The 15,845-nt window shown below is 35.4% G+C and overlaps 1 protein-coding gene across 3 annotated transcripts in view; it reads right to left on the bottom strand.

Moving 5' to 3' along the window:
- PDS5B (PDS5 cohesin associated factor B) overlaps window positions 1-15,845 on the bottom strand; it is a 99,721-nt gene that overhangs the window by 44,027 nt on the left and 39,849 nt on the right. For all 3 annotated transcript variants that reach the window (XM_066544896.1, XM_066544893.1, XM_066544895.1), the window contains exons 9-14: window positions 8,922-9,037; window positions 7,095-7,189; window positions 4,663-4,808; window positions 3,604-3,755; window positions 1,778-1,891; window positions 291-372 (exon numbers count right to left, since the gene is read on the bottom strand). In XM_066544896.1, coding sequence (XP_066400993.1) covers window positions 291-372; window positions 1,778-1,891; window positions 3,604-3,755; window positions 4,663-4,808; window positions 7,095-7,189; window positions 8,922-9,037 — 705 coding nt within the window. The remainder of the gene's footprint in view (window positions 1-290; window positions 373-1,777; window positions 1,892-3,603; window positions 3,756-4,662; window positions 4,809-7,094; window positions 7,190-8,921; window positions 9,038-15,845) is intronic.

Genomic DNA, 15,845 nt, shown 5'->3' with positions numbered 1-15,845 from the left:
TGGTTCCACCCTGTTTCAAGAGCCAGAATAGTCCTGGCAAGATGGAACTCAAACACTAAGGAAAAGCATTTTAGAAATTTCTATAATACCCTTCTCCTCTTCAATTTTACAAACACTTTGTACACACATTTCCTTCAGCAAATGTAGTCTAATGGAGTATCAGTTGACTTTCACAGTATTTTCCATGTGCTATTACAAATAAGCTTGAGATAGCAAAAAAAGGGAATTAAAAAACAGTACATTAACTAAAACTGCATATTCACTGGGGAATAAAGATAAGTTGAACTCACTTTGGGTTGTTTTATTAGATCAACTAAATCCTTTACTTGATGTCGTAGCAGATTTTGACATTTCCACATTTCATTCAATGCTCTAAAAATAGAAAAAAATTAAAAGAATTGTCAAAATTATCTGTTCAAGGAGTAACACAACCGTCCAAAATGAGTCTTTACAGTCTTTTCAATTTTAGACTCAGAAATGTACTTATCACCTGAACTTTCACTGAGTGAGGAAAGGCTAAGTATTTCCTAGTAGGATAACATGGAAAAGAACTTGGTCATATTAGACTGAAACAAAGTTTCATTTCAGATGCTTAAGTACACTGCCTTTTAAAGAAGGAGGAAGTAACTAATCTCTTGCCCATTAAGAACTCATTTGTACAAGCCTGAAATGACTCTTCTAAAAACATACCATGAAGTAAGTTAAAGCAGATGTTTAAGATTTTTATCACCACAACAATGTTTTTCTTGCAGACAGGAAGTAGCTACTAGATTAATAAATTGTGAAAAGTGGACATGATTAAGCTTATAAGAGATGCATGAAAGATACTCAGCAGAACAGAGAATTAACACACTTTCCAGGAATAGTAAGCCATATAAATAGAAGTCACAGCCACATTTACAAAACTTATAGAATCCACATGTAAAAAAATTGTTGCCTGAAATAACAAGTAACTTTAAAGAATCCATTATGCATTTTCATTTAGCCTACACTAAAAATTACTAGAATGCTAAGTTTTTACTTTTAGTATACTATTAATAATTTTAGTTTGTTATAATTGCCGTATCTTTGAAGAGGCAATACAAGAAATTAAGGGGATTCAAACATCAGTTTTTGTAGTATTGGAAGGCTTTGGGACCTTTTAAGGCATTCATTCATATACAAAGCCTTTTTTAGTCTCTTTCACAAGAAAAAAAGACCCTCTATTTGATTTTCAAGTGACTGAGTACTACTACATGAAAAACAAAGTAAAACTATCTAAAATCAATCCAACTGTGAACATTACAGCAGTATAACTGCTATTAGTCAAATTCATGTGCATGTACCCATTTTAGGCTGGAGAAGGCACATAATACAATAATAACAAAGGAGGAAAGACAAACAATTAAGTTCTCAAGACAACTTGGCTGCTGCAACAAGGAGCTTATCAATTAAGAAGTTGTCAGGTAAGATTTAGGGCTGATCTACCATATCTGTGTTATCTCTTTGCAGACATGAAAGGACTGACAAGCCCTCAAGCTTCTTTCCAGATCTTTAACACTATGTTTTTTAGCTGTTTATGGTTGAAACATACTGCATCTTGTTAGAAAACATCCTGCAAGTTTAGGGGTTTTTCAAAATCTCACATGAAAAATAGATGCTATTTCTACATTCTGTTTTCTAATAGTTTATAAACTATTTCTATCCACTGACTTAGGCTACTGATAACAATTCAGAGCCACTTTACAATACCATTTTATTAAAAACTATTTTGCAAGCAGTAAGAAGCAGCACGTACTTCACAGCATTTGAATCCAGTGTTGCATAAAGGTAATACAAACACTTCATCCGTTCGTTTGTTTCCAAGTTATGAGGGACCATGTACTGAGCAAAAATGCGTTCAACAAGTAACCTGAAAGACAGGATTAAGACATTTAAGCTGTGCAGGAAGAACACAGCCTGGAATTGCTGAAACATCTATTAAAAAATTCTCAGCCCTATCTAAACATCAGTTATAGCAAAAAAAAAATGGAGATATTCAAAAATCTAAAGCTCAAGTTATTTGACATAATTCAGCATAAATTAAACAGAAACTTTTCATTAGAAAACACAATGTTAATGCTGGCATTAGGAGATTTAACAGATCTCCTAAAATTATCAAAGTCAGATGTATTAACCTAGAAGAGATCAAACAATTCAAGAAAGATACTAATTACCAACCCAATTAGATGTTATCATTTAGTTTCATTACAACTCAGTATTGGGATAAATTCATGAACTGACCCAAATTAATTGCTCTAAAATAATACTGCTACTAATAATAATAATAATGCTTAAAAAAAAAAGAAATATCAGGTTGATTATATCACACAAAATCATGAAGCCCAGAAGGAGAAATCAGATACCAATTAGAAGGAGCTGACTTCCTTCTACCCTTATCTGGCCCCTTCCCCACAGGCTCAGTTTATCCCATGACTTTTGCTTCTGCAATATAAATGCAGGTATATTCCCAAGGGAATTACTAAAAGCTTCTGTGTAACATGAAGCTCCTTATTTGGAAAAAGGAGGAGAGAGAGGCTTGGGCCTGACAGTTACCTAGAAAAGACTGAGAAGAAAATAAAAAAAGAGAAACCAAGCCCATATGCTACTCCTAAATACCAAGAAGTCCAAGACTGAGGTCCAATACTGAGATCACTATTAATAGAATGGAGCAAACCATTAAAAACAATCATGTATATTTATGCTGGAAAAGAAAACAATACTCCTTATACACATTTGGAGCAGGTGATCAAAACCCAAATCCAGCTAGTTTAAAAAGTTTAAGAAACACATTCACAGGTAAGACTGGATTTAAGGATCCAGACAGTCCATTTCCACAGCACCATGAAATAACTACTTGTTTTGAAGGTAACTTTTTGATGTTTTGCATTTTTGAAAAGACTTGTATGGGTTTGCAACATCATTAGAATCCAAACACACTGTGAAGGCTCATTTCCAAAGCCAACGCGATGACCTTGATTAGTCAAGGCAGACTTGTTCCCAAAAATGTTACCCATGTTGCAACCATCTCTTGTTCAATACCAACAACTGTATACAAGGCTACAGCTGGTGTGACAGAGGCACTGCTTTCACCACAAATCCAGGAGAAGGCCCTAATTCACAGCTTCTCTGCTACAGAAACCTAAATTTCTGCAGTGTGATATAGCTTGCCCATTGTCACTACATATGCTATCTTTAAAAAATACAGGAACACCATACAAATCTAGACCAACATTATTCAAGCAGGTTTACTTTCTAAATTTTAACATAAAAATTAACACATTACTGATATTTAAACAAAGATCCCCTCTACTGAAGCAGTGGCAAAGTACACCTAAGACTTGTGAAAAATTCCGCCCTCTCGCACCCTTTAGAACCACTTTTGGCCTTAAAATAAGAAATAATAAAGGAGAAGAAAACAACACAGGTCAACATTTGGCTGCAGCTATAAAATCAAAATCAAAACATACAGGATTATCAAGATTCCTCCTTCTCATCAGCACCGGAACCCAAAGGAAAAACAGATCTTCATAACAAGTTATAACACTTTGACACTAAATCACCCAGCTTTTACAATTAACTTACCGGTCATCAATACTGTTTTGATAATATATATGCAGAAGTTTATCTTTGATCCATGATATCTGTTTTGCAGCTTCTTTTCCTGCTTCTGATTGCAATGAATATTTCTTGTATATCTGTGCAAGTCCCATCATAGCTTCCTTCCTCACTCTCCACTTGACAAAAAGAAATAACAGCCAGTTTAGCAGTTCAAAACTCAAAACTGAAAAGACTGTAGAATTTTCTGTTAGGTATTTCCTAATCTACACCAAAATAACATAATTTAATTCACAAAAAAGTTGAACTGAGTTCTTAGTGAAACAGTTTCTCATTAGGATGTATGTTGCATCACATCTATTACACTAAACCTGTCAACACCAGTAACTACCATAGAAGTATGCCTCTTGAATTTAGAATTATTACTGATTTAAGCCAACACCCTTTCTCACACGCCATACTCACTATCTGCATTTCTGTTATGGCTGAAACAAGAAAAAGCATGTCACGAAATGAAAAAAAAATTAGGCGAGAATTTTTAAAGTTCACCATCATCAAATGTGTTTACTGTGCTTTAAATTAAATAGTGAACCTCAAATTTTACCAAATAATGTAATATATCTAAACTAAAATTCAAGACTACTCAAATTTGAAAGCTACTACCCTGATTTGCAGTCTTTCAATGATCTAATTAAAAGCAGGTAATTTACAATACATGCAATACGTTCTGAAACCTGCTTGAAAAATTTTTTAAGAAAAATGCTAGAATATTTTACAAAGATTTTCTTTGACTCAAAAGTTTTACTGGACTAGACAACTTTAACAACATTGTTGTGTTGCAGCCAATTTAATTATTTAAATCATATAATCTTAAATAAAATACAGCATAATGAAAAATGCAGCATTCTAGTAATGGGAAGAAGGTACCTCACTAAATAGATTTCATCAAAGTTTTTTGCTTTATATTGGTTTTCATTTGTAATTTAAAATCAGTATAGCATTTTTTAGAAGTGCTGATTTTAAAGAAGGTGAATATTACAATTTAGAAGTATAAAACAGCTATTATCAATGCCAATTATGTCTTACCCGCTTGTCCAGTGTCCTTTCTCTGACGAAATTTAGCAGGTGATCATTGACAAGCAGAAGATCTTTTTTAGCAGCAGTAACTATGGATACTATAACATCATGCCGTATGGCCTCCTCAGGATCATGTGACCTTACTTTCAGATATTCTGCGGGGAAAACATGAGTAAATATAAGTATACAACTTCAGCTACTTTCCCCACGAGACAGAAACAGAACAATTATTTTATTCTGTTTGAAGCATCAGCAGTAAGAAACCAATAATTTTTTCTAAGACCAACTGGAATGTTAGTAAAACTTCATATTTGCTTAGAATATTAAAGATTTATATTATTGGCATTATTGAAATAAGAATTATGTGGCTACAATTTTTTTTTATTATTTCTTATAGTAGTTACGCTATGTATACATTAGCAACTATCATAACCAAGCAGGACTGGAGCTGTAGAGTAGAATAAACAGTGCTTGAGAACTTGCTAACCACACCAAATACACTTCAAATACATCTTACATCAGACTAGAAGCTACTCTCTTCTTGCAGGCTCCATGCCCTTTGGCTCCTAGAGTACATTAGCTGCACACCTGCTCACAACTTCTGTATTATCCACAAGGAATCTAGTTCACCTGCTCCAGGAACACTCAACAGTATGAGCCATGTAAGCATTGTAAGCAGGGACAAATCAAGAGATACTTCAAACAAACTATAATGCTTATTTAGACACATCATAATTTTACCATCTTAAACAATTTTTCTAGATTATTCTGGTACACTGCTCATTTGCTAACACCAATAATATTAGACTATCAACGCCTAACTGCTTTTACGTGTCAAATTTGTTAGCTACCTATTGTCAATTTAAAAAACTGACAAATAAAATGGCAAAGTTCATTTATGTTTTTAGCTGTATTTTAGGCTATTTTAGAAGCACAAAAGGGTAGGAACACCCTAGCAAAAGTTAAGATCGCAGTTCACTGCATACATCAGTGCAACGCTGAGAACTTTAAGAAACTTTGCAAATTCAAACTTTATTTTAAATGAAAGAACCAGAGGCTACTATTCTGTCATGACTATTCAATGACCAGTGAAAATTTTCAAGTCTCATCTGAAACACTGGCCATTAACATTACCAGTAATCAGCCCAAGTGTCAAAAGAGCATATTTCAAAATAATGCTTTGCAGTTATGAAGACTATGAAATTTTAAATCCAAACAAGCCTTTTTTAAAAAACCTATTGTTTCACAGGAACATAAACTGAAACAAATGAAAAACACTGCCATCACACAAAACAATTCTCGTCCCCAATACCAGTGAACCACAGAAATTTTTAAACTATTTTGCTTTGATAAGCACTGTGGGGAGAGAGAGGAGGGGCAAGCAAAATTATATTTCCCAGACGATACCATTAGAGGGGGCACAAAGTCTTTCTGCAATGTAAAAATAAAATAAATTAAAAATACAATTCTGATAATTAAAAATGAAAATATTTTCACTATTCTATTAAGGAAAGACACAGAACCTTTTGGGTTTTTTAAGCTGGCTTAATTCAGAATCACAAAATATTGAGTTGGGAAGGGACCCACAAGGGTCAAGTCCAACCCTTATGGCCCATATGGGGATCAAACCTATGACCACGGTGTTCCATGCTCCAATTAACTGAGCTAATCTCTGGATAACACTGTAACTACAGGGTGATTCCAGCCTGTCTCTATTTGTGTCCAATTTGACAAATACTCAGCAAGCAGGAGAGCAATCCCATGCACTTTACACTCCTTTTAACTCCCTCCTTAGACCAACTAGGCAAAGATACTGACTCAAAAAAACTACATGTAGGAGTTTGATGATCAGGGGAAGATACAGTCTACAAAGCAAACCAACCAATTCTCATTAATTACACGTTTTTTTATTAAGACATGGGAAGCAGCAAATACTAAAGGCTTCCATTGATGCCAGTTGCCTTCTTCCTACAGAGCTCCTGAATTTCAGGCTGTGTTTGATCTGAAGGAGGTAGAACTGTGAAGTTGTGGTCAGTTATAAGGACTGTTATGTTTTAGACAGTGGCTGTATAAGACTTAAACATTTCAGCTTTGTGGAACTTAAGTCTCCCCTATGCACCCTAATTAATAAACACCAGGATCACTAGGTTAGGCAGGCTGTCTTTACCTCATCCCATGGTGCTTAACTTCAGCAGCAGTTGGGAATGCAATGGGAGTGCTACTGTATGAGAGGGGGAGAAGTCTCCCTAGAGGAGGCATTCTTTGTGTACAATCCCCTCAGCCTGAGAAGCAACACTGAAGGCAGGGACTTTGACTTAGAACTCCACAATCAATTAGGTTCTGCACAAAATCTGACAGCATCACTTGGGATTACAGCTGGCCTTTTTGACTCTTCCAGTAGTCTTAAAAATGGTATTTTAATGTTATAATGAAACAGATACCTGTTAAGTCCTTTGCCAGATCGGGGTGGTTCATAAGGCAGTGACTTGCAAATTTGACACACTCAAGGCGAATAGGTACGTGGATATCGTTAAACCTAGTTAGAAACAAGACAATGCATTACAATAAAAATTCCACTTCTACCAAAGCAATCTGTTAATTTTTACACCATATCAAATACTTCTGAAAATGTTTTTTATGCTTCCTGTGCATGGTTACATGCATACAGCACCCCCGACTTCACAGTATTAAGTACACTGTCTTTAGCTTTAAAAAAAATTCTCATATTCATTTGTTGATTCATGTTCTGAACACAAAAAGAATTATCTTCTCCTGGTACACATTAAAAACTCCCAGGCAGACAAATTATTAGAAAGATGTATGATATATTTTAATTCCTTTTCTGTAAAGCTACACCTAATTAACCATGAGAAATGTATCAGAAACTCAGAATTTTATAAGACTGTGACATTCATCCCCTCCTTGTACTGCATGACAGACAACAAACAAATGCATATTTAGTCTGCTACAAATTTCTTCTGAGATGGATCATTTAATTGGATTTCCTTTGGGAAGACTGAACTCAATTTGATGCTTGAAAACTAGTATTTTCACATTTTTAATTATTATATAAGTCATTTTATAATAAAACTGTTGATGCAATTAGTTAGATGCAATTACAAGACAACTCTTCCAAAATTAAATGTATTTTCAAGCTATCCTCAAAATCCTTGGTATGAAACAACTTAAAAATGCAATTTTAGAACACTGTTGCTGTTGAAATATTTATTTATCAAAATAGATATCCTAAATAGATTTTAAGGAATACCTGGTTTTAGTAAAAGCTAGTTATGTTTTCAAAAATCAAGAGATTTTTATGAATGCTTCCTTCAATAACACAGCTATTATAACTTTGGGAAAATCTTTAGAATATTATAACTTGGTAAAAATCTTTAGAAGTAGTAAATGCATATATGTGATTCATAACTAGCATAAAACAGTTATTGTGAACAAACTGCACATAATCACAGTGTAACACAATGAAGCATTTTCCTTTAGGCCCAATCAGATGTGGTAATTTTTGATGACATTTCATGTTTTAAATAGTTAAATATTTTCATGCAAAATACCTTGCTTCAATTAAGTTTCTTCTATTCTTAAAAGTAGCATTTCTTTGAGGACTCTGCTTCTGATGATTGAATGCAACATTATAAACTATGGCATTTGCAATAACTTTTAGAATGTATCCTCTTTTACTCAAATCAAAAATACTTTTTTTATAGTAGCCAAACTTGAGTTTCTCATAATTACAAGCTCCAGTTGTATTTTCTATCTCAAACTGGCAGAATATTTCAAAAAACAGAAAACTAAGTATGTTTGCAGCATCATAAATACTGCATACTTTAAGGTACTCCTACCATTAAAAAAAAATTGAAACTCATACACAAAGACTGTACTTAAAAGCCTCAAAAGCAGTTTTAATATCACCTAATACTAAAAACATCCTTTGATGCTGTTTTAAAATTAATCCATCATTGAATAGTTTCACTTGTGAAGAAATTAAAGTATTCATTTTTCTTGACAATGGCAACAAACCTAGTTGAAAAAAATGAGCATTTAAGGAGATGATTTGTAAATGTTCACTCTGTGGAATGACAGATGTGGAAGATACGTGTAAAATTGCTTCAGCATTATCTCCCAGACCTCAGATAAAGCAGCAGGAGGGAATTCAGGCTTAGCTGTGTCACTTTAAAAAAAAACCAAATCAAATGCATTTGACTTCATTGAATATACTTCTTCCCCAGACAGGAAACTAAATTAGAATATACCTCCCCAGGTAGCACTGCCAAAGTGGTTTGTTTTGAGATGCCAACTCGGAATCCTTTGCCCCAAACATTTTTGCTAGAAGTTTTACAACCTGCAGACGTTCTTCATTGTCATTGCTCTGAAAAATGAACAGATTTTTCTTAAAGTTAAAAGAAAAACTAACCCAAAAAACAGAGTTCTATTTTGTACAGTTTTTACACCAATGCACTTCTGTATTTCTAGAAATATCACAATACAGCTTTATAAACTTCTCTTATATACAAAAGTCTATCTCAAGGCAAAGACCCTTCATTACTTTTTTGAGAAGACAAAATAATGAAGACTGTGAAAATGAAGAACAATGTTAAGACAAAAAATGCTGTGAGTGAAGCCTGGTGAAAAATACATCTTTTTAACACTTATTAACAGTTTACTGATTGTTAGGAAATCTGATTTGTGCCTGTATAAGTTCAGACACAACACAAAACTTACAGAAGTCAGTCTACGCTTGTCTGGTTTACAGTTCTTTAGAACAGTGCTTAATTGCTTAATTAAAAATATTAGTCAAAAATAGCAGTTTCCAGCATACAAGTTCGTAGAGAACATCAGATTAAGTACCCAAGATCTGAGATCCACAGGATGTGTCCTGTATTTGAGCCTATATTCAAAACTGCTGAGGTACAACAGATAGTCTTCCTTTTACATTGAAAATGAGCACCAACAGTGATAGTGGAAATATACTGGAGAAGGCCTTGTTTTATCATTGTTTTGCATTATATTCTTTAATTCAACACACAGAATGTGAACCTTAATGCATACTTCAGAAATATATGTTAACATTTATGCAATTAGTGTGTAATTACTGTTCATCATATTTTTTTCCTTTGCTTATTAAAGAAAAGGGAGAAAACTCAATTGGCTGCAACAATTCCTTGAAAATGGGCAGCTAAATTTAATTTCTATTAATTAGGCCAGATTATTGCTTAGGTGATATTACAAATCCATTATTATTCCCATTTTTTTTTCTGGTAAAAGTTAAGAACTGTGTAAAAGACGGGGTTTTTTTCCTAGCATCTCTGAATTCTTATTAGTTCAGCATCCCCTTTTGAACATGAACAAGAAATAAGAGCACAATATAGCTGTTGGAATTCTTTTATATGACACCACAGTTTTAGAGACAAACTATTTCTCCTGACTCAATACCATAAAAGGGCTGAAGCGTTTGCCAGCATGTCTTTAATTCAGAACCCTAGTAAAAGCATTTGTAAAATCCTTTAAGTAACACAGCAAGAGAAGTGAAGGATGCACTAACAGTGATATATTGCTACATTACAAAAGACTAATTCTTTGGAATATACTTTAGTATTAAGTATTCAAAGCACTAACAGCAAATCCATTAATATGATTTTTTGCATTTGACAAATTTTTTTCCAATTAACATTCACATTGATATTACTGAAAGCATTCTACAACCACCTCCTCTTAATCTGCAATAAATAATAGTTTTTTCTTAATGAGTTTCAGCCCATTATACTACAAATTCTTATTCTGTGGGGCATAGTTAAGAACTTCTAATTTCTTTTTTTGGGCTGCATTAGTCCAGCCTTCATGATTTACATCCTAACCTCTCTTGCTTAAACAAAATGTTAAAATATTAACCATCTCTGAATTTTTTTAGGGAACCAACACAGATTCAGAGCAAAACACTCCAGAATGTGGAAGAAGGAGCCAGGTGGAAGAACTGGGGAGCACACTAAACATTCAGCTACTTAATTATACAGTCAGAAATATAGAGGAAAAAAATAACAACCAAACAGAATAAAATAAACCCACAAAACAGCAAAACCCTAAAATATCCTTAATTAATTAGTTGCAGAAGAAGCTTTTGCTGTATCAGCCACTAATCCAATTATAAGACAACCCACTTGTGTTTCTAGTCCTGTTGTAGAAACAACAAATACTTGTGATGATGGACCTTGGTAAATAATTATTTGGTCCTTTCTAAATTTTTTACCCTGATGTTAGCTTCCCTGAAACACGGTTATATACACTCCAAGGGGTAACGAAAATAAACCTGTACTTCCTACTGAATGAATACATTGCTGCTACAGTTTCTCTCCTTTATTCTACTTCAATCTCTGCTCTTTTTCTGAGGGTGAAAGAAAAGGCATCAAACTCTGAAAAAATCTTAATCTTTCTCCATTCTGTGAGACACTCTGTACTTGAAAAGTCAGACCCTTCACCTCTTAAGTAAATTCAGCACTCTAATAGTGTTCCATCATGACTTGTCAATACAAATTGACACTAAACATGGATATTTTCAGTTCCCCATACATGGTCCCAGCACACAGGCAGCTGCTCTTTGGCCTAGACATTTGAGTCTGTCAGCAAGAGCAGCTGAAGCCAGTCAGATTGTTACCACTACCGAGTCCAGAAGAATAGGCAGCACTCAGGGCCTGGAGAGATTTGGGAATAAGAAGTGGACACGTAACCTGAAACTTCTGAAAATTTTAATTACCAGAAAGAAAGGCAGCTGCAAAATAAGAAGTTATCCTTTTACTGATTTTATTCATTACATCATATTGGTTTAGTAAAACAGTAAGATAAAAGCCTAAACCCCATGACAATTATTTCCAAAACAGTCTATTCATGAGCTTTCCATTCTCTGAACATGTAAATGTTATTTGCTTTCTGTAACAGAATTCCTAAAATTCAAGTATGAAGTTTGAAAAAAGTTCCTTTCCTTTAGTTTCTTCTACAAGCTGACCTATACAATAATACATTTTTAGCTCCTTCCCAAACCCATAGTGCTTCTGTCTCAGTACTAGATCTCTATACACATCACCTTAAAATGCCAAGATCACGCACAAATGACTGACCCTCACAGAAGAGGTTAAATTAAATTAATATAGTGCTCATTCTCTTGTTAATTCCCCAGACTCCTTTCCATAATCAGGCAAAAACCAAATTCCTAGTAAGATGCAACCATGATTTCACACAGTTCTCACAGAGCTTAACAACAGAGTTCTGCCACCTGAGAACACAGGAGCTTTTTCTTTACATAAATCTATAGAGCTAGGGCAGGTTGACCCCAGCCAAAAGCCAAACACTCACCCAAGTCCCTTCTCTCCAACAGAAAGAGGAAGGGAAAAGGAAGGTTAAAAGGCCCATACATCAAGAGAACAAGAGTTCAGCAGGTAAAGAAAAAGCTATGTGTACAAACAGAGCAAAAAGAGGAATTCATTCACTACCTGCCACTGGCAGGGAGATGTCCTGGCAGTTCCTGGAAAGCAGGGTCTCACATAGGGCTCACTTGGGAAGACAAACAGCATGAGCACAAATTAATCCTTTCCTCCTCCTTCCCCTGGCCTTTTATTGCTGAGCACATGCCCCCTTTCAACCTTCTACTCTACTCAACCGACCTGGCGGGAGGAGGAATGGCACAGGGAGAAAACCTTTGCCTGTGCCTTCACTGTTGTACCAAAATGGCAAGGTGCTTGAACACTAGGTGGCCACATAGTTTACATCCCAAATAGTGAGTAGGTTCAACAGTACTAGAGACACCTAAACTTTCTCACAAGTTTCATACTAAGAGTTTTTAATCCCTCTACACATGGTCAAAAATTTATTTGGTCTCTGATGAGAAAGTCCCTGGATTTTACCCCCACTCAAAGAGACAGCCTACAACCCTAAACCCATGAGATAAACCAGAAGGTTTCCTGATAGAAAGAGTGCAAAAAATTTCATGGAGATGAAGAGAAAGAGATTTGGATCCTGTCAGGTAATGGGTTACAAACTTGAAAGATTTTTGTTTACATCCTCAAAGTCCCATCAAGCCACAAATCAACTGGAAGGCAGAGGAGATGGCTCAGTGAAGCTCAGCTGATGGTTAGGGGAAAAGCATCATCACTTCATTTTCAAAGCATGCCACAAATCCACAGAATCATAGAGTTATAAAGGTTGGAAAACTAAAATCTTTAAGATCCTTGAGCCCAACAGTTAATCAAGCACCACCATGTTTACGAACAAACTATTACAGCCACTTCCCTTCTCAAAACTTACAGAGACAGTAATTCCACCACTTCCCTAAGAAGCCTATTCCAATTCTTGACACGTCTTTAAGTGAAGAAATTTTTCCTAATACTAAATCTAAACTTCCCATGGTGCAACTCAAGGCCATTTTCTCTGGTTTTATCACTTATTACCTGGGAGAAGAGACCAACTCCCCCACTTTGCTACAACCGCCTTTCAGGTTGTTGTAGAATGAGTGAGAGGATCTCCCCTGAGCCTCCTTTTGTCAAGGCTAAATGTTTAGAAGCAAAGAAATAAGATATTACACAGAAAGTCTGTTTCATGTACAGAATATGCAACTAGAGGTAACATTGCTGATACCAGGAGAAATCCATTCAAATTCATGCAGAACTAGCCAATTTTACACCTGAAACCAAGCTTGCACTTCAGCTTCCAAGTGAGCCAGAATACTTGATATCTTTCTCAGGTGAGTCTGCCATGAGTGTACTTCATGTGGCCAAAATTTGTTTTCACTTACTGCTTTTGAAACCAACTAAAAAGAAATGAATATTTTCAAAAATATAGAGAAAATTATTTAATTTGTCTTTGTAAAGATACTATGTCCCCTTCCGTGTGTTCAGTTCATGCAAGATGAGATCATTCTGGAACATCTCCACAACACAGTTGTTCAGACAATCAGCTTTCCTTCAACACTGGACACAAGAGGAAAGTTTTTCACCATGAGATCAATCAGCCATTGGAATAATCTCCTCAGGGAAATGGTAGATTCCCTGATATAGGACATCTTAAGATCCAGCTAGACAGAGTGCTGGGCCATTTTGTCTAGACTGTGCTTTTGCCAAGAAAATTTTATCCAGGTGATCCTTGAGGTCCCTTTCAACCTGGTATTCTACAATTCTATGATCATCTGCTAAGGAATAATACAAATCTCCTAAGCAGCAAAGCAGCAATATGAGATCTTGGAAAACACTAACTGTCCCACTACCTCTTAAGCACTACTGTAATATTTGCCTTCTGTAACCACAACTCTGTATTCAAGAGCCATATCAGACAATTTCATAGAACAAAAACTGGATGTTCCAGTGAAACTACATATTTAACCTAAATATACTGTACAAACCTTAACTTAAATACCTAGTAGTCCATGGTAAGTGAGCTCAGGAAGACAAGGCTCCTTAACTGGGCATATAGTGACATAGTACTATGTGCCAAATCCAGAAAAGACAAAACCACTGAGTCCAGCTCTGAATGATATGCAGGACTCACTCTTGGCTATTGTAGTTTTAATTTTAATTGACCTTTATTGAAAAAAACAACTCCTCTCTCCTGATTTTCAGTATGGACTGTCATGCACGTTTTTTCCTCTACCAGCCACCTAAACCAAGGGGGTTCATCAAGCATAACAGGGTTACTGCTGTCTAGTTTCTTTTCATTTGAAGTAATAAAAAACTGGCTGTCTTCAACCATAATCACTCTGAGTTTCATTGAAATCACACTTTATTCTCAGCACACTAATGAGCTATTTACCTGGAACTGAATTTTAAAAAATGTTGACACTAGCTGCTGCTGTTTAGAATAAAGCTAAAGCTATTGTTGGGGTGGAAAGTATTTAATCATCACTGGCAGGTTTGGATGGAGAATGAACTTGTGCTGACTCAGAAAAAACACAGGTTGACCATATTTCAGAACACTTATCTTCAAAATACTCTTCTCACCACAGAAAGATCTTAAAGCCTCCTCAACTCATTTAGAACCATAAAACTATTTGGGTTGAAGGGACTTTTAAGGACATCCTTCAACCACCCTGCTGTGAGCAGGAACACCTTCCACTAGACCAGGTTGCTCAAAGCACCACCCACCATAGCCTTAAACACTTCCAGAGGCGAAGCACCCACAAATTCTCTGGGAAACTGGTTCCAGCATTTCAAACTTTAAACCAGGGGCATCCTATTCCAAAGAGAGGTGCTTTTTTTCTTCTTTAAAAGATGGGTCATTTGACAGCCAATGGCAAAAAACAGGCATATATTATTTTTTCTTGTAACCTGAAGTATCAAAACACACACATGGAGTAACAAATGATTACAGTGCTTTTGGAATAGCTACAAACTATACTAAGTTCAAGAAGCCAACAAGGAATAACAGTGGTAAGAATGTAGCTATCAGAACCTACGTATCTTCTGGAAACATTGTTAAACTTGATCTTGTAGACAAACATAAACCACTTACCCTTTAAGGGTTCAGACCACAGTGAGAAAACTGCACTAAGGATGAAGGAGACAGAAAGCAACAAAATACATGTACATCATCTGGAAAGAGCACACTAAACAAAGAACAGAAATGCAAACATGAAAAAAATGTGTTGTAAATTAAGAAATACAAAGAAAACATGGAAATGCTTAGGGCAGAAATCAGCTAGCTGAAGAAAGAGACAACAATTTTTTCCAGCCTGGGTAAAGAGGGACAAAACAAAACAAAGAAATAAAAAGTTCACATTGGCTACTAGACTGATTCCAATAAAATAAGATTCAAAAATTACATCAGTACTGAAAATCATGAAACATGAGTCAATGAAGGAGTAGGACGACAATTGAAGAACCTGCAGATTTTACTGGACTTACAGATGGGAAAGGTACTGCAATCATATACTATTATGGCAGCAGGTAAGACCAAATATCCTGAATAACACCTTCAGCTGCAGAAGTACTATTTTTGTTGGAGTGAGACTGATAATTGTTTGCCATCTGTAGGAACAGGAATTAAAGTCTGGAAAAAGGTCCACTTTGAAGACACAGACAGCAAGCAGTAAATTGAACCCTACTTCTCTCAGAAATGTGAACAGAATGACAAAAGCATTAAAAAACCCCCTCGTCCAGCAAGTCTAGCGTGCCTGCCTAGCAACATTAGGGAAAAGTAAT

The sequence above is a fragment of the Molothrus aeneus genome, chromosome 2, assembly GCF_037042795.1.
Source record: "Molothrus aeneus isolate 106 chromosome 2, BPBGC_Maene_1.0, whole genome shotgun sequence".
Lineage (NCBI taxonomy): Eukaryota > Metazoa > Chordata > Aves > Passeriformes > Icteridae > Molothrus > Molothrus aeneus.
The sequence above is the reverse complement of the archived record's forward strand: the minus strand, read 5'-3'. Positions and strand labels throughout refer to the sequence as shown.